At 34.7% G+C, this 26,647-nt stretch overlaps 3 protein-coding genes across 3 annotated transcripts; all 3 read right to left on the bottom strand.

The window, feature by feature from the left end:
* Nucleotides 1–1,568: 1,568 nt before the first annotated feature.
* Nucleotides 1,569–9,375, bottom strand: LOC120144429 (GPI ethanolamine phosphate transferase 1-like). Its single transcript, XM_039158481.1, is given in 19 exon segments — nucleotides 1,569–2,000; nucleotides 2,174–2,279; nucleotides 2,715–2,773; nucleotides 2,855–2,953; nucleotides 3,247–3,436; nucleotides 3,547–3,649; nucleotides 4,393–4,501; nucleotides 4,598–4,739; nucleotides 5,213–5,400; nucleotides 5,485–5,718; nucleotides 6,063–6,379; nucleotides 6,724–6,790; nucleotides 6,963–7,037; nucleotides 7,135–7,352; nucleotides 7,633–7,926; nucleotides 8,327–8,341; nucleotides 8,344–8,481; nucleotides 8,569–8,760; nucleotides 9,120–9,375. Coding segments are annotated over 19 exon segments (2,949 nt in total). The 5' UTR covers nucleotides 9,358–9,375; the 3' UTR covers nucleotides 1,569–1,835.
* Nucleotides 9,376–10,172: 797 nt separating this feature from the next.
* Nucleotides 10,173–11,228, bottom strand: LOC120144358 (alpha/beta-gliadin A-III-like). Its single transcript, XM_039158439.1, has 4 exons — nucleotides 11,117–11,228; nucleotides 10,999–11,031; nucleotides 10,462–10,854; nucleotides 10,173–10,342 (listed from the first exon to the last, which is right to left on the bottom strand). Exons 1-4 carry the CDS (start codon nucleotides 11,174–11,176, stop codon nucleotides 10,283–10,285), a joined length of 546 nt encoding a protein of 181 aa, XP_039014370.1. The 5' UTR covers nucleotides 11,177–11,228; the 3' UTR covers nucleotides 10,173–10,282.
* An 8,393-nt stretch (nucleotides 11,229–19,621) lies between these two features.
* Nucleotides 19,622–21,389, bottom strand: LOC120144397. Its single transcript, XM_039158462.1, has 4 exons — nucleotides 21,060–21,389; nucleotides 20,758–20,811; nucleotides 20,342–20,401; nucleotides 19,622–19,897 (listed from the first exon to the last, which is right to left on the bottom strand). Exons 1-4 carry the CDS (start codon nucleotides 21,339–21,341, stop codon nucleotides 19,772–19,774), a joined length of 522 nt encoding a protein of 173 aa, XP_039014393.1. The 5' UTR covers nucleotides 21,342–21,389; the 3' UTR covers nucleotides 19,622–19,771.
* Between the last annotated feature and the right edge of the window lie 5,258 nt (nucleotides 21,390–26,647).

Here is a 26,647-nt window from a genome sequence, read left to right as displayed (position 1 = left end):
ATTATATTTTAATTTAATTATTTAATAATTATTTGTTTATCTCTATTTTTAAAAGGGATAAATTACATGCTTATTCATTAAACTTTACGCTATTTATTATTTTACTAATTGTATTTTTAATTTTTTCAATTTACTTACTAAATTGTAAGATTAAACTTTTTTTTAGGTCACTCAACCCTTAATTTTCTAAGGGCATTATAACCTGGATTACTTAAATATTTTTTAATCATGAAAAAAAAAATAAAAAGAATAATTAAAATTTTCATTTTCATTCTTTCTTCTTCCTCCTCCCATTTTCTCTCTAATTTTCTCCTCAACTTGTACAAATCCAGATTCTGGTCACCTTGCCGACTACCGTTCTGACCACCGCGGTCCACCTAAGTCGGAGGTCAGTGACTCAAAAGTACCAAATCCATCTCCCATTGCAAACAGTGAAAACTATATTTCATCTTGCAATGGAGCTGAGAAGATACAACCTTGAAACTGAAGAGCAGACCCCCAGGTTTTATGTATTTGATTTACGCCTATTAACAACAACAATAACAAAACCCTATTCCCATATGAGATAAGGGGGAGTGGGGTAGTATGCTGCCCCAATGCCTATCAGAAATATCAAAATATACAGAGAGGCGCCGAATCTATTAAGCTATTTCAAAGGAGACCCCCCGTTAGATGTTGCGGTTCCATTCGTCTGGGCATCGGATTCTTATTTTTGTTTGGGGAATCCATAGTACGAATTCTTGCTGGGAATTTATTCTTGGGTAAAATTCATCTCCCACAATTGGATTCCAACTATCTGTCCACCGTATGTGGTTTGCAAACAATTTAATGGCCATGAGAAGAATTACCTTTTCCAATTCAAGATCAGGTTCATTCGAAAAGGCCTGTGATTCAAAGGCTTGGATTTGTGGTTAAGGCTTAAGATTATGTTTGATAATACAATTTAATAATTTTATTTTTTATATTTTAAAACTATAAATCTGATATGGCAGATTTTATTATTAAAATAAGTCATGTAATAACTCTATTAATGAGAAAACGTTCTACTGACAAAAAAAATTAATGTCTAAAGTTCAATGAGTAAATTAAAAAAATATCGAAAGTAAGATAAATGAAACAAGAGAAAGTAAAATTCAGTAAACGTGTAATTTATCCTTTTAAACATTAGATGGTATATATATTTTTACTATTTTTATTTATGAATTCAACTTTTTATTTATATTAATTTTCTAATTTTCAAGAAATTAGAAAATGAAAATTATTTTTTTAAAAAAAAAATAAAAATATTTTCTATAACCAAACGGAGTGAGATTTTCTTCTTGCTCGATACTAGATTTATATACTGCGTGCTATTGTTAGTCTTAAAATCATGATTGCTATCTATAAAGTAAATTTGACCCTTTTGATCAATAGAGAAACTTCCTTCGTGAGAAGGTCCTTCCAAAGGTGGATGATGGCAATGCCACTTAAATGATTTGAATCCCTTATCTAAGACTGCATAAAACAAACAATGATTGTTTTGTACGGTTCTCGATTCCATAAAACCCATCTCTAAGAAAAAGAACGTCACAAAAACAAGCCAACTTCAATTTAAAAGAGGAGCCAAAGTGATTCATATCAATGAATGGGAAGAAGTGGAAAATCCCGTTAATCTATACGTTTCTCCTGTCTGTTAATGCAAAGCGAACATGTTGAAATGCAAGAGACAAAGTTCAAATCCATGGCTTGCATCAATGGCCTTCAAAAAGCCATAGAATCTGAACATCCAAGTGCTCACCTTGCAAATAAATTTGGTTAGCTCTTTATTATTCCATTGAGCTCTAGTTTCTCACCAATCAAATTACTTTTCGAGGATCTCGACTAGCTGATTTCATTTTGATGTCTTTCGTGTATATATTTGTGAGAGCAAAGAGTAGCAGCACAAACACAACTTGGGCACTCATGATTCCGAAATGGCTGATGCTATTACCAATCTCCATCCAGCTCCCCGTGTTTTTCACCTGTTAACAGCCCGAATAGTGAATCGGTGAGGTCCTCGGGAAATAAATATAACATATGAGGTGATTTCACATAATTTCCTCTACTTTCAAGCAAACCAAGGTTAAAAAGAGGCTAAAATATCAATCAAAAGAACCGGCTGCAACAAACTCCATTTCTGAAAATGTCTTAATACCAGGAAGAAGAAGTGGATGGTCATCACGTCCGAACACAGAATAACAAGGAAGTAGCATCCTATCCGTGGTACTTTAAGTAGTTTGGTTATTGCACTGAATGCACATCTGTGTTTCTCAAAGAACATAAAACAACATATGAGAAAATAAAAGATAATTTGTCAGATATTGAGAACATTATTTACGAAAAGGGACGTCTTTAGTATTTTCTATATTCCAAAAGCAAAACCCTCAATTGCTCACCTAAAATTATTATAGTTTTAATCAATAATACTCCAACATATCGATACGAACCAAATTTCACCTTGCATTTTTGTATGGGAAACGGAGATTAAACACGTCACCTTAGTTATGAAGCCACGATGAAGTTTCTAAAGCTAATGTGCAATGATTAAAGACTAAAAAGAGATCAAATTTAATAATAGCCCATAGACAGATGCAAAAGTAAAGTAGCATGCATGGCTGAAAAACAATGGTCATGTAGCCAGTGTCACTGAAGCATCATTGATCGATCTGACATCTTTCTGAAACCGAAATACTTACATGACAAGAAGGAATGGTATGAATAACTTGAAGATAAGGAGTGCTGCCATAAGAAAGGGCTGCAATTGAAAGTAAATCAGTTCAGCAGGGATCTGAGAAGAAATCATAAAAGATACATTGGTGGTTTAGCCATGACTTACACTGAAAACAGTGATGAACCTGTAGACGGATGAAATCTCGAAACTAGCAATACTTGCGAAATTTCCAGTGCCAAAGAAAGCCACGTTAAATAAAACCATCTAGCAAGGACAATCCATCAGCACCAAGATTACAAACTTTAATATCCTCTAAAATAAGTGAATCTATGTTGTTCTGACTTTTTAAAATTTCTTTAAGTACTCATGCTTGACACATGTTTATGGGGATATGACCTCCAAGATCCTCTAAATAAAAGGAAAAATAAGAATTTTTAACCATGCCAGTATTAAAACTCAGAGTACGAGTAACACAGATCCTCAGAAGCAATAAATGAATAACAAATTCACATGCAAATACGGAAGAACAATAGAACATGTAGAGAAAGATGACTCACAAAGGTTAACGGAATTCTCATATCAGACAGCTGCAAATATCTATCATTGCTTTCAAGCGACACACTTTCTTCCAAATTCTTCCCAAAAGCAGAAGAATTTTTCACTTTACTCAAGTGAAGAAGTGAGTTTTCAAATAAAACCCATGCAATTAGTACAAGACCAAGTGCACCATAGAAGACAGCTTCGTATCTGTACGGTTTCAAAACAAAGGGGGAAAATCATAACATACATCATATTGTTCAATTGTAGAATATTGTCAAACGAGCACCGTGATGATATGAGTTTAAAATGAGATCTACCCAATAGATAGTAGAAGGAATGGTGGTGCGAAACCAAGAAATATAGAATTGAGTCTGGACAAGAGGCCATTTTCTGAAAACAAAGGGAGAACCATCGAGAAACCTACAAAAAAGGAAAAAGAAATTAGGGGAACCTTTGATGGAAGATAATGTATGCTTTTACTAATACAAGATTAAATGTAATCTGTGTGGTTATGACTTAATGAGTCTGCAGTAGCAGTCGGTCGATGTGCAGCCATTGGCAAGCACAAGATCAATGGAAGATTTGATAATCAAACACCCAATAGAAGTACATGGGAGACTATTAATACGACTCTTCATTGTTTGAAGTGCATGTGTCCAACACCCATGTTTGCTGCATATCTGGATACAGATATGAGGATATGCCCCCCCCCCCAAATACATAGAAAAACATGAAAAAAAAAAGAAATTGAATATACCCGTGTTGGAAACATACTTGTACATGATACTAACACCAAAGTCAGAATAACATAGATGATGATTATACATATTAAAAAAAGTCCCACTTATTTTTGGGAATTTAACAAAAACCTATATTTTTCAGTGGCTACAGCCATTTAATCAAACAAGCTAACCATGTGCACGTTATGCGCATGTTTGACATGTGGAGATCCAACAATAAAGCATTTCAAGGTATTACAGTCGAATTGAAAATAAGCAACATGAAATTAGCATCAGAATGTGGAGAAAATGACTTTAAAAAGGGTCTCCAGTTCAAGTAAGAAAAATAGTTTCTTTTGTACATTATAAATGGTCAATGCCTTAAAAATAGCTTTATTGACGAGCCTGAAAATATAGTGAAAACAGAAGACAATAAAAGTATACCAGCAATGAACCAGTTCATCAGCTGGTGTATTGCGTGTAGTTCTTGCTTCTCTGTTCTGTGAGAGGTAGATAAAAACACCATCACCGATGATAACCCAACCAAAAGAGCCTGATATCAAGCAGTAAAAAAAGCATTTACTTTCGATTCTGTTAAGATGATACACGAGCTTATCATTCCAGAAAGGTAGAGACATATGTTGCCTACCTGTAATTGAAAGTGCATTGGAAACCTGGGTTGCCTCTTTTCATGATTACAGATGCCGTACCAGCATTTATTCCCAGCAGCATGCAGCTCAAACCATTTTGCAGTTAATCCTATTACGACAATCATCACTGCACTAGCAATTCTGCACATTTCCATAAAGCACAAGTATTATCATTTAAAATCTAATAGCTAATAGAATTACGTAAAGAGAACTGATATTATCATTTCTTTTCATTCTAAGGAACTAAACTTTATCAAAAATTATATATATATATATATAAAATTTTAAGGAATCAAACTTTTGGCATAAAAATTTGATAAGATTAATTCGATTGGAAATGATGGTTATTAGATCAAACATTGGTTCAACGACACTACTGCATTTACAATATCCCGTCTAAACACTAACTCTCAAGAAACACACAATTGAAATTATTGATGTTAGAATGTTTTCATCTAGCATGATCTACATCCTAGACTATTATCGAGAAATCACAATAGTTATGGCGTTCTACTAAATCCTCTTCCAGAAAACTGTCTTTTGCCAAAATATTTCACGTTTCTTTAAGTAAAAGAAAAAATCATGATAAAGGCAGAACAAGGAAGGCAACTTACACCAACTTATTATTATCAGGAATTTCTGCAGGCATTAAAGTAAATAGAGACAAGAACCAACAAGCGAGACAAATAAAAACTGGAATTCCGGATCTCCAAGGAATTAACTTGTAAAGATATATACAAGCTATAAGTCCAACTACAAGGAAGCACCATGTGTAGAGTATTCTCTCAGTGAAGCTATGCACCTGCACAATGTACCATAAAACATGGTTTAGAACACAACTTTCACTTGATAATCACAAAAACAAAAGGATGTTGTACTACCATACCAGGAGCTCAAGAATGATTAGTGAGACCGCGTCAATGGCCAGAAGTTTAACGACAAAGTCCGGTTTTTTCCCACTTAAGTGTCTCCAAAGTGCTTTTATAAACTTATATTCATTAAGTATTTGCGTCCAGAGAAATACCGTCATGGCGAAGTATGCATGGTAAAGTGGAGGGGAGCGCTCCAGAAATAGTAGAAGACTGACGACTGCCATAAACAGACACCCACATAGCTCAGCCTGCCATATAGGATGGCATATGTGAGAATGTAACAACTAACTGGAAGAAATGAACAGTTTTCGTGTTCCTAGGAAATGCATGTTTGATGAAAAAAAAGGAGCAAGGAGAGCAATCAATCATGATATAAATATATTAAACGAAGCACAACCGAAAAAGGCACAAAGAAAATAGGTGCACAATTTGGTTCTTGTTAGATTTAAGCTACACGGAAATTCTTAAGAAACTAAATTACCATAAGGCCTTTTGGCTTCAAACTTCATAAAACTCGTGAAAAAAACATTTTCATTTGATTTTAATTAAATTTTCCTTTGGAATTGTAAAGTTTAAAAGTGGTTAAGCTTACATAGATAAATCTCTGGTGAATCGCTTCCTCCATAAATATATCTCTGGAAAATGAAGTATAAGCTTGAAGAACATGAAGAACAAGAAAGACCATCCAACCAATATATCCAAGAGTGATTACGGTCATCAGAATCAGCAAATCATAAGTTTGAAAATAATGAAGTCCCTGCAGTGCCAAGCTTCTTAGATTTTCTGATAGCTGCATGGCAGCTTTATAGTCTCTAGCATTTAGCAAATCCTCAATTTGATTCAACATGGAGGAATAATGCGCAAGTGGCTTGAAAGGCGTGAAATATAGTGAATGTGAACGTTTGATATCTAAGTTTGTCAAAGAAAAGAATTATAAAAAGAAAAACCATAATCCAATAACTACTTCCACATGTTAACACCAGAATCAAACGGAATATCCAATAATTGAATAAAAACATGTAGATATAAAATCTTAATTGGCCAAAATCAGGTAAATGCTTAGAAAAGTTTAAAAAGAGTATTTCTGAGTAAATACACAAAGTTTGAGCCCACAAAACTAAGCTTAAATTCCAAGAGGAACAAACCTTAAAGAAAGAAAATTATCTTACTTTGCAATAAGTTCTTTTCAAGGAATTATTGGGAAAATAAGAATCATATTGCACTGAACTAAAATTAGTATAAGAAAAGGATACGTGATTTGCGCAGAAACTGGTTTAGAATCTGTTTTGTGTTAGCTAGCACAGCTTCTACTTCTTCTTCCTGAACATTAAATGATGGAAAATTTCATTAGTTCTCCACACATTTATTATAACGAATACTTGTTTAGTCTCACTGAAAAAACCATCAGTCCACATTTTAGGGGTAAAAAAAACCATCCTAAGTCCATAACAAATGGAAAAAAAGTATTCTAATGAAAAGTATTTGGACTCGCCTTTTTCATGTCAATATAATCTAGTGGTAAATTCCCGACTGAATTGACTGGACAAGGCAAACCAAGAAGAGTTGACTGCCACAAAAATTCAAGTGTGTGTCAGCTCAATGTGGGTTAAACATGTTTCAAAGAAAAAACTTCAAAACATTGATATTTTACAAGATTAAACAACCATGAGGGGTGCAATGTCAGCTTGATTGACGTCAACTCTTTCAATGCCATCGAGGCCCCATTCTTTAGGTGTTGGTGCGTCATGCACATGTTGATCAATAAAACGAAGAACATGATCAGAGTGGCCTTTTTCAGAGACTGGCCTGGGATGTTTTACGCCTGCTCCCCAAACAACTAGAGGAGTATCCGTGTTTGTAGGATGCCCATCACCATGACTTCCTAGTAATCAAAGGTTAATCATGTTAGAATCTTTTATTAGAAACATCAAATTTAAAAAAAATACAAGAAGAAAGGACTAAGGGGTAGCAAACTAGTTGATGTCTAGTAAGAAGTTACATGTTACAATGGCCAAGGGTTAGCCCAGTGGTAGACACACTTTAGTACCTTGCGTCGAAGAAGATTTCAAGCTTAGGTGTCATATCAAAATATTTTCAGTCATACAGCCTACAGCAAGATAACATAAGTAATTAAGGTGAAGTATATAAAAGAGTTGACCAACCTTTGTCACTCATTCCATGATCAGCTGTGAAGATATAAGATGTAAGATTGTCCTTGTAGTAATTCTCAAGAAGATTATAGACACGTTCAGCGATATGATCAACAACCTTTACATTATTGAGATAAATGGAAGAAAAGGGACGATGTGCATGACCATTTGAATCACAACCAAGTAGATGCAGAAATACAACAAGATTATCTTGTTCAAGTAGCCTTCTCAACTTTGGGTCTTCATTGGACTTATTCAGAAGGTTTTGAAATTGATCAAAAGACCATTCGTCTAAAAAGGATGCATCTGCATTTACATCAATTGGAATAAACATTGAACAAGAGAGAAAATCACATAAGATGAAATACAAACATTAGTGAACATCATGATCTAAGGATTTCAAGAAAGCCAAGTATATAAGAGCACTGATACAATATAGTTTGAACTTTTGCAAGGTCTCAACATATATAGTATTTCCATATAAGTGTAATCTAACTGGACTAGAAATAAATTAGGTATGATTGGAAGCAAAGAAGCAATATCTAAAGTGACTAGCAGTAGTATTTAATTAAAAGTTCAAAAGAGAATGGTTTGATATGAACCCTTTTTTATTATTTTTTTTTTCACATTGAGCTTCCTTCTTTGCTTTTAGAATGATTTCATAATTTATAAGAGAAATTTGCCTTTCACAGAATTTTAAGCAGACCAGTAGCGAAGTCTTGAACTCGTGAGGATATGTAGCCCAAGTGCTATGTGGCAAAGCACCACAAAATATTGGAACAATATCAGGGCTACCGTAAGAAATTGTATGCCAACTCCGATTGAAAACCGAATCAAACTCGACAGGATTAGCTTTCCATCCTGCAACCAAAATGACAAAATTTGATAAAGGAGAAATTTTGTTTGTCAATTCCACCAAGGTGATTAAACAATGCTTAAAACGCTAACCTTTTGTAACAGCACTAGGGTCCTCATAAAAGCCAGCAATTATAGCAACATGTCCAGGCCTTGACTCAGTCGGAGGCCGAGCATGAGATACTCCCCATCGACCTTGATTCTTAATCACACTTCTTAGAAAGGGTGCTCTAAAATTCCTATCTGAATCCGGCTCAAAAAACTTATCAGCACGTAAACCGTCCGCTGCAATGATATAGTTTCGCCAAAACTTAGCAATTACACCAAACATTAAAAGATGAATTAACCAATTGAAGAAAACACAAAGTTCCAAACCTTAACCGTTCATGCATCACAATTATCATGAACAGAACACCATTGAACTTTTCATATTCCATATCAAAACTTAATTTTTTTTAGTACAAAGCGGAATAACTAACGTACCCCGAAATGTTCTTTACTTCTAATAAGCTAAATTGCCAGATTTGCAGCAAGCTCAACCAGTAATTTCTCATTATCAATCACCCAACACCAAAAAACACTTGTTTGTATAAAAAAATCAAAACTTAGAAACTTAAAAAGGAGAAAGAAGGGAAAGGGGTTACCAACAAGAAGAACAAGGCGTTTAGCGGGAGCAGAGAAGCGAGGGGAGACAAGATCCATGCCGTGAACAATGGGTGTCTTGAAGTATATGTCGAAGATGCTTAACATGTAAATAGCATGGAGGATGACACCAAGTATAACCAGCCAAGTTTCCCTTCGCTTCACCCATTTTCGTCTTCTGGGTATGTTCGATTTGCCTTGCTTTGAGTCTCTGTTACCCAAGATCCCACCTACATCCATCTTTTCCCTTAACTTTGGTTTGTAAAGCCAAAATTACTCTCTCAGCTCAGAAAAATGACTTAAAAGTCGGTAATTGCATTTTCTTTCTTTCATTTGATCTGAGGCTCCCACTGTTATATTGTATTTGTGATTTAATATCTTAACACCGTATAGCTTGATTTAATTATAGTATAATTAATTAACTTAATTATTTAAATTAATTAATGATGAAATTTAATTATGTGAAATTAAGGTTTTAGGATTAAACTCAAATTTAATGTTAATTATGTGAAATAATTATTGATAATTCTCTTGTCTAATATATAATTTGCTTATGACTAATTTCGTAATATTCCTGGTATTAAGGCATGAATTTTGTATCATTAAATATGTAAACTGAAGTTTTCTTGTTGTGGATAAATTAAATTATATATAAAAAATAAAATATGAATAAAACTTTAAATTATATAAAATATACTATCTTATTTTAATTTTTTAATCTAAATTATCATTATATTCGTAGGCAAAGAAATGGATCTTAGGCATAAGCCTCCATGGTGGGCTTCTTCCATCCAAGTTTAGTAGTTACTGGGATTCTTTAACTTCAATTTTGCATACACTTGATACGAGCAGAAAATTTCATTACCAAGAACAGAAGGGAACTCGATATTTATATATTCAAATATGATAAACCAAAACTATTTTTGACAAGTTCATAGGTTCTAGGATTCGGTGTCTCCCTTCTCGCAAAACATATTACACTAAGCTTGTAGCTATTGCATATAATGATATAAGAAAACATCCTCCACAGGTCTGGTATTTCAAGGACATTTGGGCTTGTTGCCGTGGGTTGTCATGTCGGTGTAACACTTGCCACACATTTCTCTGTTGCCATATGTACCTGGCGGAACACATTTGCATCTGTCACAGCATGTGATGCATGCTCTCAAGCACAGTTTAGTCCTTGAATGCAATTTACACCTCTCTCCACATAATGGGATGCAATCTGCCATCCAACAGGTGTTGGAACAAAACAAAATATCAAAGATAAAGCTCCCAGAGTTGTGGAAAAGCTGATGTTATATTTAACTGTAGTAAGTGGAAAAAAGATTAAAAGAAAATTACCCTTTCTTGTCCTAACTGGTGGCAATGGAGGACTTGGTGGCTTGTAAGGAGGTGTAGGCGTCGGTGCTGCTGGAGTTGTTGGTGGCTTGTATGGTGGTGTAGGGGGTTTAACTGGAGGCGCAGGAGTTGGGGCTTTGGTTGGGGGCTTATACGGGGGAGTTGGAGCTTTGGTTGGTGGTGCTGGTGCAGTAGTTGGGGGCTTATACGGGGGGGTTGGGGCTTTGGTTGGGGGTGCTGGTGATGGAGGTGGGGGCTTATATTGTGGAGTTGGGGGTGCTGGTGAGGAGATGGGGGCTTATATGGGGGAGTAGTAGCCTTGATTGGTGGTGCAGGAACTGGGGGTCTATATGGTGGTGCTAGAGTAGGAGGCTTCACCGGAGCAACAGCCTTAACCTGAAGAGTGATATGCAAGAATTTCAGTAAAGCAATAGCTACCAACTTCATTAACCTAATGTATCAAAAGCAAATTTAAGATTCCTATACAAAGAAGACAAGCAAAACAGAGAATAAGCAGTAAAACAAAGTTGACAAAATCACCTCAATCTTCTCTCCCACCTCATTGGAAGCAACCTAAAGGGAAGAAAGAAAGAAAGAAAAAAAGATGAGTGACAAGTAAAGATCATCTGGTGGTTTGAGTGAAGAGACGAGGACATACAGTTGTTGAGAGTAGCAGAAAAGCGGGCAATACAAACAGCAGCAGAGCATTGAAAGCCATTCGTGAGTGAATTCTCACACCACCCTTGAGTGCAGTGCAGTGGTTGGGTGGTTTAAATAGAGGTTTCATAAATGCTGCTTCCTAGCTTTACCGGATCACCGTCCAATGCCTTGATTAAAAGGCTTCGCCGCATTATATTTGTTTTATCACATTATACCCCTCTGACGTTTATATTCAATTTTTTAGGTTTAAAAGATATTTAGCCTTTAAATTCACATTAAACAGCTAATTTAATTCATCTTTTTAAAAAAAATAAGAGGTTTTTTGACTCATAAATACCATCAATTTAATATTTTTTTATCTCATAAGAGGTTTTATACTTTTCCCAAGAACTGTCGGCTAAAGTTGTGCCATATTGATACTCGAGGTCTGACCATTTAAGAAATCGGTTCATATGCCAGATCTAAATTTACTAATATGATTCGACTACAATATACGAGTAGGGTCAGTTTATGAGCTGAAAAGCTTAAAAGAGGTGAGTTATTGTACTGTCATGGATTATTATTGATAGAAGAAATAAAGGGGGGACTGTTTTTTACTATTTACTTTTTCTAATTTAGATGCTTTTTTTCTAAATTTAAATGAAAAGTCGTGATTGATGATTTTATGAAAGACATAAGAATGGTGAATTAGGAAAGACGATAAATAGTGAGAAGCTGATAGAGAACGTATCTCTTAGAGAGAGAGAAAAAGATTCATTCTTCGATCATACACAGTGATTCGTATGCTAATCATAATATTGGTGTGGGATTTAAAATCATGTCTATAGCTTGACAGAGCAAATTAACAAACCGAACGGTATGGTCATGTTCTTTGTTTATTTAATTTTAATCGAATAAATAAACGAATATGAACATAAACAAATAAAAATTTTATTGTTTATGTATGTTCGTTAAGGAATGTAGCTTGTTCGTGTTCGTTCATGTTATTTATTTAAATGATAAACGAACACAAATGAACGAACATAAACAAACGGATGTAAACAAATATAAATTAACACAATAAACGAACGTAAACGAACAACAAATGAACAAAACAAATATATTAAATTAATTGAATTTTAAAATAGTAGTGGATATCAAATTAAAATTTATTGAGCCTTAATATTTTAAATATGTCTAGAGAGATTAAGCTAAATATAAATGAAAGAACATACACGAACGAAAGTAAACGAACATAAACGAATAAACGTAAATGAATATAAATAAACGAACATATTATCGAATATTCACTAACATAAATGAATTAACGAGCCATCAATTCGTGTTTGTTCATTTAATTAAACGAACAAAAAATCTTGTTCTTGTTTGTTCGTTTAATAAACAAACACGAACTAATGTTTCTTAAACAAACAAACGTAAACAAACTTCCCGCTAAACGATTAATTGAACGCTCGGTTCATTTACATGCCTAAGGGTAAATAAATGTAGCTGCCATATAATAGATTTGATCCCGATATATCACGTAAGTATATCTAAAATCATATCAAAATATTATAATTAGTGTACTGATATAAAATTCCAAAAATTTCGATCAGTAGAGAACTTCTAAATACTTGCACATAATTTTGAAAGATGTGAAGTTTAAGAAGAATAATAACAAAAATATAATTTAATATAATTTGCGGGAAAAAAAACTTTACGAAGAATGAAAAATAATCATTATAGATATGGATCCATCTTTTTACATGAATGATAGCGTGTGTTCTGGGTGTTTTTAAAGCATAACCTATTTATTATTACATATGTCCTTCCTTAGTCTTAAACTCAAATTTGCGTATCTATACACTGTAATTTTTTCAGGGGTGTTCATTATTCGGGTAAAACCAAATTAATCGATTGAACTAAAATTTTGATCAATTAATCGGTCGGTTAATTTTGGGTTCAGTCGGTTAATGGTTAATAATTTTTTTCAAATTTCGGTTTCAGTTAATTCAGTTCCAAATCGATTAATTAGTCGAAATTATTAAATATTTAATATATATATATATATATTATTTAGTTTTATGATTGTTTAAACTTGGTTTTAACCGAATTAACCGACCGGATTAACAGAATAAACAAAAAATATTAAATATTAAATACATATTATTTATATATTTTTTTATAAATTTCGGTTCATTTGATTCTGTTAACGATTAAGAGAAAAATTTCGGTTAATGAAATTTAGGTAATTCAATTAACCGAATTACCCATTTTAACCTCCTCGTAATTTCTACCCCTTAGAAGAGACGATCATGTTGTTTTTAAACCTCCGAATTTCATAGTTATTGTTTTATTAGCCGATAAAGCTGGATTTAGGTCAAAATTAAGAAGATTCGTTTCATTAATCCAATCCTACACTAATTCTGGATTCGGATTAAGATTAGATTTTAAAAATTCTATAATTTAACTCTAAATCTTAACATGATTTTATGACTTGATCCTACTTGAAACAAAAGATGATTACTATTCATAGCCATTACTACGTTATGGTTATGATTACTATTTGGATCCATGCTTATTTTTTTCTGCAATGAGAGATGATATATACATTATCTGAAACAGTAAGGAATGGTTTATTAAGACCATGCTTTGGTTTGGCCCACTTAATAACAAACAATAAGACAAATGTGTACTGGAAACATCATTCCTACATGTCATGTGCAAGATTGACATCGTATCTGTTAGGCTGTTAGTTGAAGTATATAGATATTTGGAGCTGAAAAATCCTATTTTGAGTTCTAAGATTTTATAGTCAGTAAGTTTTAAGAGTACCAAAATTATGTTAGAATTTGAAGAACACTAAATTAATACAGCTAAATTGTTAAAAGTTTCAAAGTTTGGTAACCAACTTTGGAAAATGTTTTTTCAAAGTTTGGTAAATGTTTCTTTGAAAAATGTTTTTCAAAGTTTGGTAAAATTTTGGTAGATGTTTGTTGAAAATAGGAATGGGTAAATTCACTTTAGTCATTGCACTTTAGGGTATTTTCAAAGATTAGTCCCTAAGTTTCTACTATAAATACCCTTACCCATTTAGCTTCAAAATCATCCCAAAACATTTCTTTCTTCTTATACTAGAGAGCTTTCTTGTGAATAGTGAGTGTTTTGTAAACACCTGTAAATTTTCTCTCTTAGTAAAAGATCTGCAGCAGCCCGGAGACGTAAGCACAATTGGCTGAACTCTGTTATTAATTTTCGGGTATTATTTTTTCGCTTTTATTTCGCATTCTCACTAATCTGGTTATAGGGAAATTACTTGTACTCGGTTTATTTTCCTAACAACTGGTAATCAGAGCTTTTGGTTGTGAATTTTGTCAAATTTTCTGCGAGGTTACTATTCATTACTATTCACGTGAATAGTGAATTTCGTGAATAGTGAAATTCGGTCGGCGATACGAGTTTGTCGACGGTGGTGTTCTAATACACGGTGATTCGCAAGAATTGTCAGAAACGATCCAAACGAAGCCAGATTCGAGTGTGAGCGATGGCTGCAGACGAAGGGAAGGTGAAAATTGAAAAGTTCGATGGTGCGGACTTTGGTTTTTGGAAGATGCAGATTGAAGATTTTTTGTACCAGAAAAATCTATATCAACCTCTCTCAGGAAAGCAACCAGAGGGCATGAAGGATGAAGATTGGGCTCTTCTCGACAGACAAGCCCTCGGAGTTATCCGACTGACGTTATCTCGCAATGTTGCTTTTAACATAGCAAAGGAAAAGACCACGGCGGGTCTTATGGCGGCTCTCTCCAGTATGTACGAGAAGCCATCGGCCTCAAACAAAGTTCATTTGATGAGGCGATTATTCAATTTGCGGATGGCGGAAGGGGCATCGGTGGCACAACACCTAAATGAACTCAACACAATCACAACCCAGTTGAGTTCAGTGGAAATTGAGTTCGATGATGAAGTTCGAGCTTTAATTCTCTTATCATCTCTACCAGACAGTTGGAATGCTACTGTTACAGCAGTCAGCAGTTCGTCGGGAAACAGCAAATTAAAATTCGACGATGTTCGGGATCTGGTATTGAGTGAAGAAATTCGACGAAGAGAATCGGGTGAAGCATCAACCTCCTCAGCCTTACACACGAGTCTAGAGGGAGAACTTCAGAAAGAAAATCAAATCGTGGCAGATCAAATCTAGAAGGGGCAAATCAAGAACAGGAAATAAAGATTTTACCTGTTATAATTGCGGCAAAAAGGGTCACTTCAAAAGAGATTGCCGAGCACCGAAGAAAAATACCGGCGCACAGGAATCTGCCAACATGACGGAGGAGACATGTGATGCCATGATTTTAAGCGTCAACAGTCCGATTGAATCATGGATCTTGGATTCAGGGGCATCTTTCCACTCCACCCCATGCCGAGAAATCATGGAGAACTATGTCAGTGGTGATTTTGGGAAGGTTCATCTAGCTGATGATGAACCTTGAAGATCGTCGGAAAAGGAGACATCCGACTAAAGCTGCCAAACCAGACCACCTGGAAGCTGACAGGAGTGAGACATATTCCTGGCCTCAAAAGAAATCTGATTTCTGTTGGGCAGCTTGATGGAGAAGGATATAGTACAACTTTTTCAGGCTGTGAATGGAAGATTACCAAAGGAGCACTCGTCATTGCTCGTGGTAAGAAGACCGGTACTCTCTATGTAACCTCAAATTTAGAGAATATCATTCCAGTAGCAGATGCTGATGGAAAATCAAACCTATGGCACCAAAGGCTCGGCCATATGAGCGAGAAAGGAATGAAGATACTTCTGTCAAAAGGGAAGCTGCCGGATCTAAAGAATGTAGATGTCGGACTATGCGAGGATTGCATCTTTGGAAAACAAAAGAAAGTCAGTTTTACAAAGATTGGCAAGACTCCCAAGGCAGAAAGGTTAGAATTGGTTCATACTGATGTATGGGGACCATCCCCTGTTCCATCTCTTGCAGGCTCACTATATTATGTCACCTTCATCGATGATTCAACAAGGAAGGTGTGGGTTTATTTTCTGAAGAAGAAATCAGAAGTCTTTGATACCTTCAGAAAATGGAAGGCCATGGTGGAAAATGAGACTGGTTTGAAAGTCAAGCGGTTGAGGTCTGACAATGGAGGAGAGTACAGAGACAGTAGTTTCAGAGATTTCTGCGCAAACAATGGGATCAAGATGGAGACAACAGTTCCCATAACACCGCAGCAGAATGGCGTAGCAGAGCGCATAAACAGAACTCTGAATGAACGTGCCAGAAGCATGAGGATACATGCCGGATTGCCCAAATTTCTATGGGCTGAAGCTATCAACACTGCAGCTTACCTGATCAACCGTGGGCCCTCAGTTCCTTTGGATGGCGGAATACCAGAGGAAGCTTGGAGCAAGAAAGAAATAAACCTTTCACACTTAAGAGTGTTTGGTTGTATTTCTTATGTACACATAAACTCTGCTGAAAGAAGTAAACTTGATGCCAAGTCCAACAAATGCGTCTTTGTTGGTTACGGTGGTGATGAGTTCGGTTACCGGTTTTGAGACTACGAAAATCGAAAGATCATCAGAAGCAGAGACGTCATTTTCAATGAAAATGTGATGTACAAAGATAGGTCAACCGCAGAATCAAGTAATACCGAAGCTGAAACAAAGGAATTTGCTGAGTTCGAGGATATTTCTGGAAATGATGTTCAGATAAATCCTGAAGCAGTTCAAGAAGAACCACACACACTAGAACTGAGACGCTCCTCCAGAATTCCTAAACCAACCCAACGGTATTCGCCTTCTTTGCACTATTTGTTGCTGACTGACAATGGTGAACCAGAGTGCTATGATGAAGCAATGCAGGTGGAGGATTCAGTCAAGTGGGAGTCTTCCATGAAAGATAAGATAGACTCACTTATGTCAAATCAGACATGGGAATTAGCTGAATTACCACCAGGCAAGAAAGCGCTCAACAACAAGTGGATTTACAGGATCAAAGAAGAGCACGATGGGAGCAAACGCTACAAAGCAAGATTGGTTGTCAAAGGCTTTCAGCAAAAAGAAGGTATTGACTACAATGAAATTTTCTCTCCAGTCGTAAAATTGTCTACAATCAGACTGGTGTTGAAAATTGTAGCTGCAGAGAATTTACATCTTGAGCAGTTAGATGTAAAGACAACTTTCCTTCATGGTGATTTGGAGGAAGAAATCTATATGAGGCAGCCAGAAGGCTTCATAGAGGCAGACAAGAAAAACCTGGTATGCAGGTTGAAGAAGAGCTTGTATGGTTTAAAACAAGCTCCTAGACAGTGGTACAAGAAGTTCGATAGCTTCATGAGTAGCAGTGGTTTTATCAGATGTCAAGCAGATCATTGTTGCTACATCAAGAGGTTCGACAACAACTTCATTATTTTATTATTGTACGTTGATGACATGCTCGTTGCAGGCTCAGACATGCAAGAGATTATACACTTGAAGCAAAAATTGTCGAAGCAGTTTGCTATGAAGGATCTGGGCGCTGCAAAGCAGATTCTTGGGATGAGGATCAAGAGAGACACAAAGTCGGGGACTTTGATGTTATCACAGGCTGAGTACATCAACAAAGTACTCTCCAGGTTCAACATGCAAGATGCTAAACCAGTAAGTACACCTTTAGGTGTTCATTTCAGACTCTCCAAAGACCAATCACCAAAGGCGGAGGAAGAACGTGCACACATGGTGAAGGTGCCGTATGCCTCAGCAATTGGAAGTCTGATGTATGCCATGGTTTGTACCAGACCAGATATTGCTCATGCAGTAGGAGCTGTTAGCAGGTACATGAATAATCCGGGCAAGGTACACTGGGAAGCAGTCAAATGGATCCTCAGATATCTTCGGGGTACCACAAACAAAGCACTTTGTTTCAAAGGTGGAGATATGATACTGACAGGCTATGTAGATGCTGACTTAGCCGGAAATGTCGACATCAGAAGGAGCACTACAGGGTATGTCTATACTCTAGGAGGAACTGCAGTGAGTTGGGTTTCTCACTACAGAAGATAGTTGCTCTCTCCACAACTGAAGCAGAATATGTCGCTGTTACGGAAGCCAGCAAGGAGATGGTTTGGCTCCAAAGTTTCTTGGAAGAGTTAGGCAAGAAACAAGAAAACAATATCTTGTATTGCGACAGTCAAAGTGCTATCCATCTAGCAAAGAATCCGTCTTTTCATTCCAGGACAAAACACATACAATTGAGATATCATTTTATCCGATCTCTTCTGGAAGATGGGATTTTGAAACTTGAAAAGATTAGTGGAGCTCAAAATCCGGCAGACATGTTGACAAAGACGGTGACTACGGACAAACTGAAGTTGTGTTCAGCTTCAGTTGGCATGCTAGAATAACAAGACCAGACATGCTGCTGCATTGATCGAGGCGTGAAGACATATTAAAATCAGTCTTCAAGTGGGAGATTGTTAAAAGTTTCAAAGTTTGGCAACCAACTTTGGAAAATGTTTTTTCAAAGTTTGGTAAATGTTTCTTTGAAAAATATTTTTCAAAGTTTGGTAAAATTTTGGTAGATGTTTGTTGAAAATAGGAATGGGTAAATTCACTTTAGTCATTACACTTTAGGGTATTTTCAAAGATTAGTCCCTAAGTTTCTACTATAAATACCCTTACCCATTTAGCTTCAAAATCATCCCAAAACATTTCTTTCTTCCTATACTAGAGAGCTTTCTTGTGAGTAGTGAGTGTTTTGTAAACACCTGTAAATTTTCTCTCTTAGTAAAAGATCTGCAGCAGCCCGGAGACGTAAGCACAATTAGCTGAACTCTGTTATCAATTTTCGGGTATTATTTTTCCGCTTTTATTTCGCATTCTCATTAATCTGATTATAGGGAAATTACTTGTACTCGGTTTATTTTCCTAACATAAATTAATACAGCAACCTTAGCATTAATTAAAAGTAGAGATATTTGATATTTTCAGACATGTAGGACAGTGGTCTGGTGATGTCAGGCTCTTCTTTTCAGAAGGCGTCCAGCTAGAGATGGGTTAGTAGCTGCCAGCTTCGACTTTGCTGTTCTGCTGCACCTTCCTCGTTCCATCTGTAAGAATTAATACGAAGTTGGTGGTACGAGGCTGTGCATTTGGTGGGTTTGTTTTGTTTTATCATAATCTTAATTCAATCAAATATGTAAAAAGTCAAACCACCATTACGGCTCTCTAACCAAATCAGGTAATTAACAATTGCAATTTCACTGTACTTCTTGTTTGTTGTGTTGGAAAATGATCATAATTAAGAATGCAGTTTGGCATTTGGTGAGCCTTCTTTAAGATTTTGAATTGATTATAAAGCATTATATTTATGTTTCGTATCTAATTTTATTGATTAATTAATCTAAATAAATACTAGAAAGATAGCCAATCTTGCACATTATATGTAATAGGTTTTACGTCATTTTCATTATTCATATCAGACATAAATTCCATTACTATCAAACCGAATTTCATTCTCTTTGAACTCAACTCGATTACAAAAGCAAAGGCTTACATTACCGTTTTGAACAATTTTTGTCTATCAAGAATATCATCCATTCATGTTTAACTACCATTTTAGAATAGATGAATCAAAAGAAAGGTGCCGTGAACTTCAAGTGCAAGTTTTTCAAAATCTAAATTCGACATCTACACAACGTCTTCTTCATCATCAAAGCTCAAATTCAATGTTTGTAACTTGAATCCTGCACCCTGTATGAGCTCAACCAAATTGGATGCCACTCCGCTAGCTTGGACCGTCGTCTGTTTAGTTAACTGAGAAAGAATAAAAGGGTCGTTGTCTATGTTGTAAGTACTATGACAATTAGAACTAACGGAATGTAGAAAACTCGATGAACGAACGGCGGACCAAATTTAGGAGTCCTGCAAAGGCTCTCATAATAATGACAGGAAAAGCACACTGATTGTTCTGTTTAATTTTTGTTCGTTTGACTATGAGTTCGAGTATTATGACCTCATAGATCAAAAGTGGTCACGGGAAGTGATCTGGCTTAATGAGCCATGTATCAAAGTTAGGAGTCCTAGAGCAAAGGGTCTCGTAATAAAGACAGGAAAAACACACTGATCGTTTTGTTTAATTTTTACTTCGAACAACTACGAGTTTGAATTTCATGACCCCATTGATCAAAGCTGTTCCTGGGAAGTGATCTGAAAGCTTGAATACGAGACACATCAAGCAACAAAGAAAATAACACTCACCTCAACGGTACCAATACCCTCAAGGACTTGAACCTTCAAGTTGGAAACACCTTCAGGTCCCTACAACGAACAAATAATCATCCCATCAAATTCAATTATAGTTTATACTCAGAACCTGCCATTAATAATATCGACACAAACATAGTAATACAATTAAACAGCAATATGATTATAGATTTATCTTTTTACTTTTCGGTGAGAGATAATACAAGGCAATCGTGTAAAATATTTTCCTCTGCAAGAAGCCGTTTTCTAAGGGATCGAGTGAAACAACGGATGAAATAAGAAGTTAGATTCCTCCCCTTCAATCAATCTGAAGACAAATCTACCAAGCAGCCTATCAAAATGATCTTTTTTGTCTGCAAAACATAAATGTTGCTATAATTTGCTTGTAAGTTAAAAGGTTGATTATATACCTCTAATGCCTTAGTAACCTTTGGAATTTCAGCATCATTCAACATTCCATCTGCCTTGAAACAATCAAGATTGATAGTCAGTGACCTATGAATGAATATTTCCAAGGGAATAAATTTGCAGACAAGTATACAATTTCAAGCAAAACTAGTCAATGGAACCGACTTCTGCTTAATTTCAAGAATTCAAACTCTATGCAATAAGTAATAAAAGATGCACCCATAGTGGAGATCATTTAAGTACTACTATAAAACATGGACTGCATTTTTTTCAGAATTCAGTAACAAAGAACAAAAACCCATACCTGGAAGTACATTCTGAGAGTGTCAGAAGGGGAGACAGGAACAGAAACAGAGTCTTGTTGCTCGGCAACAGCTGTTTCTCCTTCTTCAGAAGACTTGAGTTTCCAAGTCCCATGAGGAGTTTTGGTATTTTTGGAGGAAAAAGATAAGTTGTTGGAGGGAAAGGAGCAAATTTTGGTCTGAAAATGGATGGAATTAGAATAGGAGGAGATATTTTCGGGAGATTTAAAACGAGTGTTGGAGATCAAACGAAAAGAAGTTGAAAATGCGGAAAGCGTTGCCATTTTTCCCACCCTTAGTTCTTCATTTGATGAGAGTGAAGTCGAACAGAAAGGATTGAGTTAATTGTATTATCCAAATTTGGAAGAAGATGGGGGCTTTTCTTATGGTTTTGGTGTTCTTTGCTGGGCTTTATCTCTTCTTTCCATACCCATTGACCATTGGAAAAAAAGGGCTTCACTGCTCTGTGCATGTCTGGACCAAACTTTCGGCATGAATTGGACAAGAGACATTCTTTCGGTTTTTTTACCCAATACCGGAAACCCGAAAATTATTTGGCCCAATAGGGTGCACCGGATTTTATTTTACAATTAATGGCAAATGCTACAGTATAAGGAGAGGTTGAATATATTATTTTATTGGTCTCAGTTTAGTGGGTCTCATGTGGGCCATTTATTTCAATGTATTTAATGACACTCGTCATGTCGAGGAGGTGGGTCCCTTAAAAAATTATTATTTTTAAATAATTTGTAAAATTAATAAAATAATAAAAATAAAACGCGAAAGAACTCGTCACCTCGAGGTGACTAGTCTCCCTTGAATTCAAAAAATCTAGCCGTTTATAGCAGTTGGGCAACAACAATGGTCAATTGCCAATGGTCACCATGAAACTTATCACCTCGAGGTGACGAGTTCAGCCTGATTTTTTTAAAAAATCTAGTCGTTTATAACTGTTGGGATTATGGCTATAAATAGGGTTTGGAATTTTTACTATTCATTATGTTACGAAAAAATAAGAAAAAAAAGCGTAGTTTCTGAAGAATTCTCGAAAAATGTCTTCCCAAGAAGAAATGTTACGCCTTGTCGTTCAAACTTCATATGGAAGAAGAATTGAACATTCGTCAATTAGGAATGACATTGAGAGATCCGCATCAATAGATCATTATATATCTACATCAATCGGGCCTATATCTAACCACATTTCTACGTGGTTTTAAGGTGAATCCGACTTTGTTTACGGCTCTGATTGAACCAAACTATTTGACTTTTGAGCCCTGTTGGGCCAAATAATTATTTGATTTGTGGTATCGGAAAAAACCCTTAATTCTTTCTTTATAAACCTTGAGACATTTTTATGCATTTGTATAAGTTCACATACGTTGTTGTTGTTGTTATTATTATTGTTGTTGTTGTTGTTTATTTCTTTTTTTCTTAACTCAAAATGATGATTTGTATAAGAATAAATCTCAATACAAATATAGTATATTCAAATTCTTAAATGAATTTTTTTGCTAATTATTTATATTATTATTTATATTTATTTTGAAATTTTATTTATAATCATCCATCTTATATATATAACAAGGGGAAAAGCGAGAAAAACAACCCATCCAATGCTACAATTACAAGGGTTTGGGACACTTGGCTAGAGAGTGCCCTCAAAAGAATCAACTTTCTGCCATCGAAGGAACCGATGAGGAAGAAGAAGAAGCTGAAACTCTTAAACTTTGATCCATTATCAGTACCATGGAAGTCAAGAAGGGTCGAAAGAAAAAAAGACTAATGTTTGTGGACATCTCCATAAAGGCACAGAAACTAAGTGTACTTGTGGAAACCTACGCCTCAGAACTATTCATGTCTGACCAAGTCGCAAGTAAGCTCGCCCTTCACGTAGATAGGGCTAGTAGCTTAATCAAAACCTTGAATGCCAAAGAAATTCCAATCACAGGAATCTCCAAATGAGTTGAACTCAACATCAGAAGCTGGACTAGTAAAGAAGTCATCAAAGTAATTCCCCTTGATGATTTCGATGTGGTACTCGGGTTGAGTTTTCTCGACAAAATCAATGCCTTCCCAGTCCCCTTTACCGACTATCTATGTATCTTGGACCCAAAGCATCAATGCATTGTCCCAATTAATCGAGGACCTGGAGTAGGGGCCAAGATCCTATCCGCAATACAGTTCTCCAAAGTCATACACAAGAAGGAGCCGACCTTCCTGGCAACACTAGTAAGCGAGACACAAATTGCAGTTCAAGATGTCCCACGGGAAGTAGGAGAACTATTTTTGGAAAAAAATATATATTTTTGAATTTATTACTTCAAAAATCAATATACTTTCATCAATAACAAAAAAATTATATGCTAATCCAATTCAAGACGTGTGTAGGTAGGAGAGGGGATATATTTTCAATGTTTTTCATCGTATTTGGAAGACATGAGTTTTACGCATGGGTACCTCAAGATAAATAAAGTCAATAGTAATAAAACTAAGCAGTCCCTTGTACGGATTTTGTTATCATAGTTGATAGTTCTAAATAAAATTACCAGGCATTATACATCTAAACACAGCTTTTCATTTTTTCCCCACTCAGATGTGAGCACGATGAATCCAGAGAATATTCGAATACGTTTTGGAAATTTCGATTTTTTTTTATATAGTTTAAATGTTTTTTATATTTTTTGATGATTTAATTTCGTGTTTAAAATTTTGTAATTTTACTCTCTAAATTTTTAATATAATTTCTTAAGTAGTAATACTAACTTAAAATCTTTGATGGGTATGAGTCTTTGACACAAATAATTTTCAATATAATTATTTGTTCTTAGATGGGTATTAGTTCTTTTTTAATATTTCTAAATTTTAATATATTATTTTCAATAATACTAACTTAAATTTTTAATATGATTTCTTAAGTAGTAATACTAACTTAAAATCTTAGATGGGTATTAGTTCTTTTTTTCTACTATGTTCTTTGTTTTTCTTTTTCTTGATTTTTTTAAATTTTTTAATAAGAATCTACGTCATTGTGACATTTTCTCTCCTCTTGTGGCACATATTTTATCTCCTCTTGTGACATAATTCTTATGACTTTCAATACGTTTTTCTCATAGCTTTGCGGTTGTTTTGGATCTCGCACAAAGATTCACACATATTTGTTTTTTGATTGATTTGTCATTGGCTATGTAGAGTCATACTCTCGTTTTGGTAAAAATGTTGTTTGCTAATATAATAAGAATTGTGTAACGAAATAACTGGTCAAATAATTTGGTTCGTTAACCATTATTTTATCACTTCGTAAAACATCTCATTTGACATAGACAAATAGTTTTTATAAGGGCACTTTATTCCGGTCGAGTTAAGTTTTTTGATTTTGTTTGTTCCGAAATGATTGTACTGATGTATTAAACGATTATTCTCCTTGATAATAATATCTTGTGGGTATTCTTTCCCCTTATAGGTCTAGAAGGGGTTTTTAGCGAGGCCCCTTTCTTTCGAGAAAAAAGGGAGTTTTTTTTTATAAAATTTATTAGATTCCTTTGATGTTGATCGTCATTAATAAGGGAAGATTTCATTTTTTTCGTATCTTTGAATTTAACATTTTTATTTTTGTATGAGTTTTTTTACTATTATTTCCCTCTATATTTTGATACATTATAATTATGATTCATTCCATTATTTTATTAATAAAATCTAATCGCTATTAATAAAAAAAACTACCACTTCATTCTAACAAATTAATAGTTAATGAATCATTTTATTAATATATGAACAATGAAATGAAAACTTTAATCATGTTTAGACTTAAAAATTTATTACAACTGGATAAAATGATAATTCTTCTAGTTTTTTTGAAAACAATGAAATAGAGGAAAATAATTTTTTTAATCCCTTATTACATATGTTATTCAACTTTCGTTTTCATTAAGATATTAGATACGATATATATTTTTAATAAATTGTACATCTAATTGTAGTAGGTTGATTCTATAAAAGATCATGTATTGTAATCTTTTGACAAATTTAATTTATTTATTATAATTTAATTTTTAAAAATTTATTAACGCCTTTTCATTTATTTGTGGAATTGAAGTGGTTTATTTTTTCTTAAAAAATATGATGATGCAACTTATATATTTTATCCATTTGGATAAATATTTTATATTTTAAAGAAAATTAAAAGAAACATTTCAATGTCAATTGAGGTTGTGATGCACACTGAACTCAATAGAATGGGACTGGAGCAGGGATTATCTCGTCCACAACTCTCCTATGTCTATATATGCTGGTTATATCCAATATTGCTTCAGAATATTTTATCATATTTTTTATTTAATATTTTTAATTATAATATCATTTTAGTATTACTTGATATTATATTTAAGAGTGAGAAAATTTTGATTAGACTAAAAAATTATAACTTAATTCGAAGTTAAAAATCAACTCGACTCGTAATTTAATAATTTTGACATAATAGATTGGTTTTCAAGTTCGAGTCGACTCACTCAACTCCACATGATATATGTACATCGCATATGAAAAAATACGAATTAATATATATGTATATCATATATGGTTATAGAAAACCATCTAAATTGAAATCAATTAGTACGGTAATATTATAAATATTTATAACTAAATTTAAATAAAAACTCGAACAATTAAAATAAGTTTTTTTTTCTAAAACAAAGTCTCATTTTAAATTGGTATGTGTATATAAATTATGAGGCGTATGACTAATATTTACAGTCACTTGTCTATAAATAAAGTATGACTTATAGGCGAAGTGGCAAAAAGCCAAAAACAAGTTTTTGAAGAAAGAAAACTATTGGCAGATTGCATAATAAAGAGCACTCGTGTCACATCAAACCAAAGATTTCAACACACAGACTTAATCTCTGAACAAAGGACTATTACATGAAAAAGAAAGAAATGAATAAAACCCAATTCAGCTTGTGAATATTGTTATTCATGGATGTACTTGAGAGCATGAATGCATGATCATCCCACTCAAAAAGAGAAGACCCAATATTGATGAAGCTGAATTATTATCATCATCGCTACCACCACCCATCAAACTCTGCATAATACTCTGACCAACTTGTTGAGCCGCACCATCTACAAACCCCTGGACCGCAACGCCCATCAAACCGTTCCCCGTTGCCGCTCCATTGTTTTGTCCATTGTTATAACATTGATTGTTCATCGGTGCAGCCACTCCATTTCTATATTGCAGATTATTGCTTTGAACTGACCCTGGAAACGAGTTCCATGCCTGAATCTCAACATTCCCTGCTTGTCTGGGCGTGCTCCTATATGCACTAGCACTACTTGTAGTAGTTGCAGCTGTCGTAACCGGATTTCGTCCGGGCACGAAATATTTATTTGGCGGGAAAATTGATGTGAATAAATGGTTTTTGAAAATAATTTGGGAGTCGCCATCGGCGTTTTGGATCAGGTAGGTCGAATACCTAAAAATTATTTTTTTTAAAAGAGTTTTAAGAAAATATCAATTAAAAAAATGAACTAATCTGCGTTTATAATCAAAAATTAGTTCTTTTTAATAATAAAAAGGGATTCGTGGTCGGTT

The sequence above is a fragment of the Hibiscus syriacus genome, unplaced genomic scaffold (assembly GCF_006381635.1).
Source record: "Hibiscus syriacus cultivar Baekdansim isolate YM2019G1 unplaced genomic scaffold, ASM638163v2 tig00110889_pilon, whole genome shotgun sequence".
Lineage (NCBI taxonomy): Eukaryota > Viridiplantae > Streptophyta > Magnoliopsida > Malvales > Malvaceae > Hibiscus > Hibiscus syriacus.
Note: the sequence above shows the minus strand (reverse complement) of the source record. Positions and strands in the feature narration are given on the sequence as shown.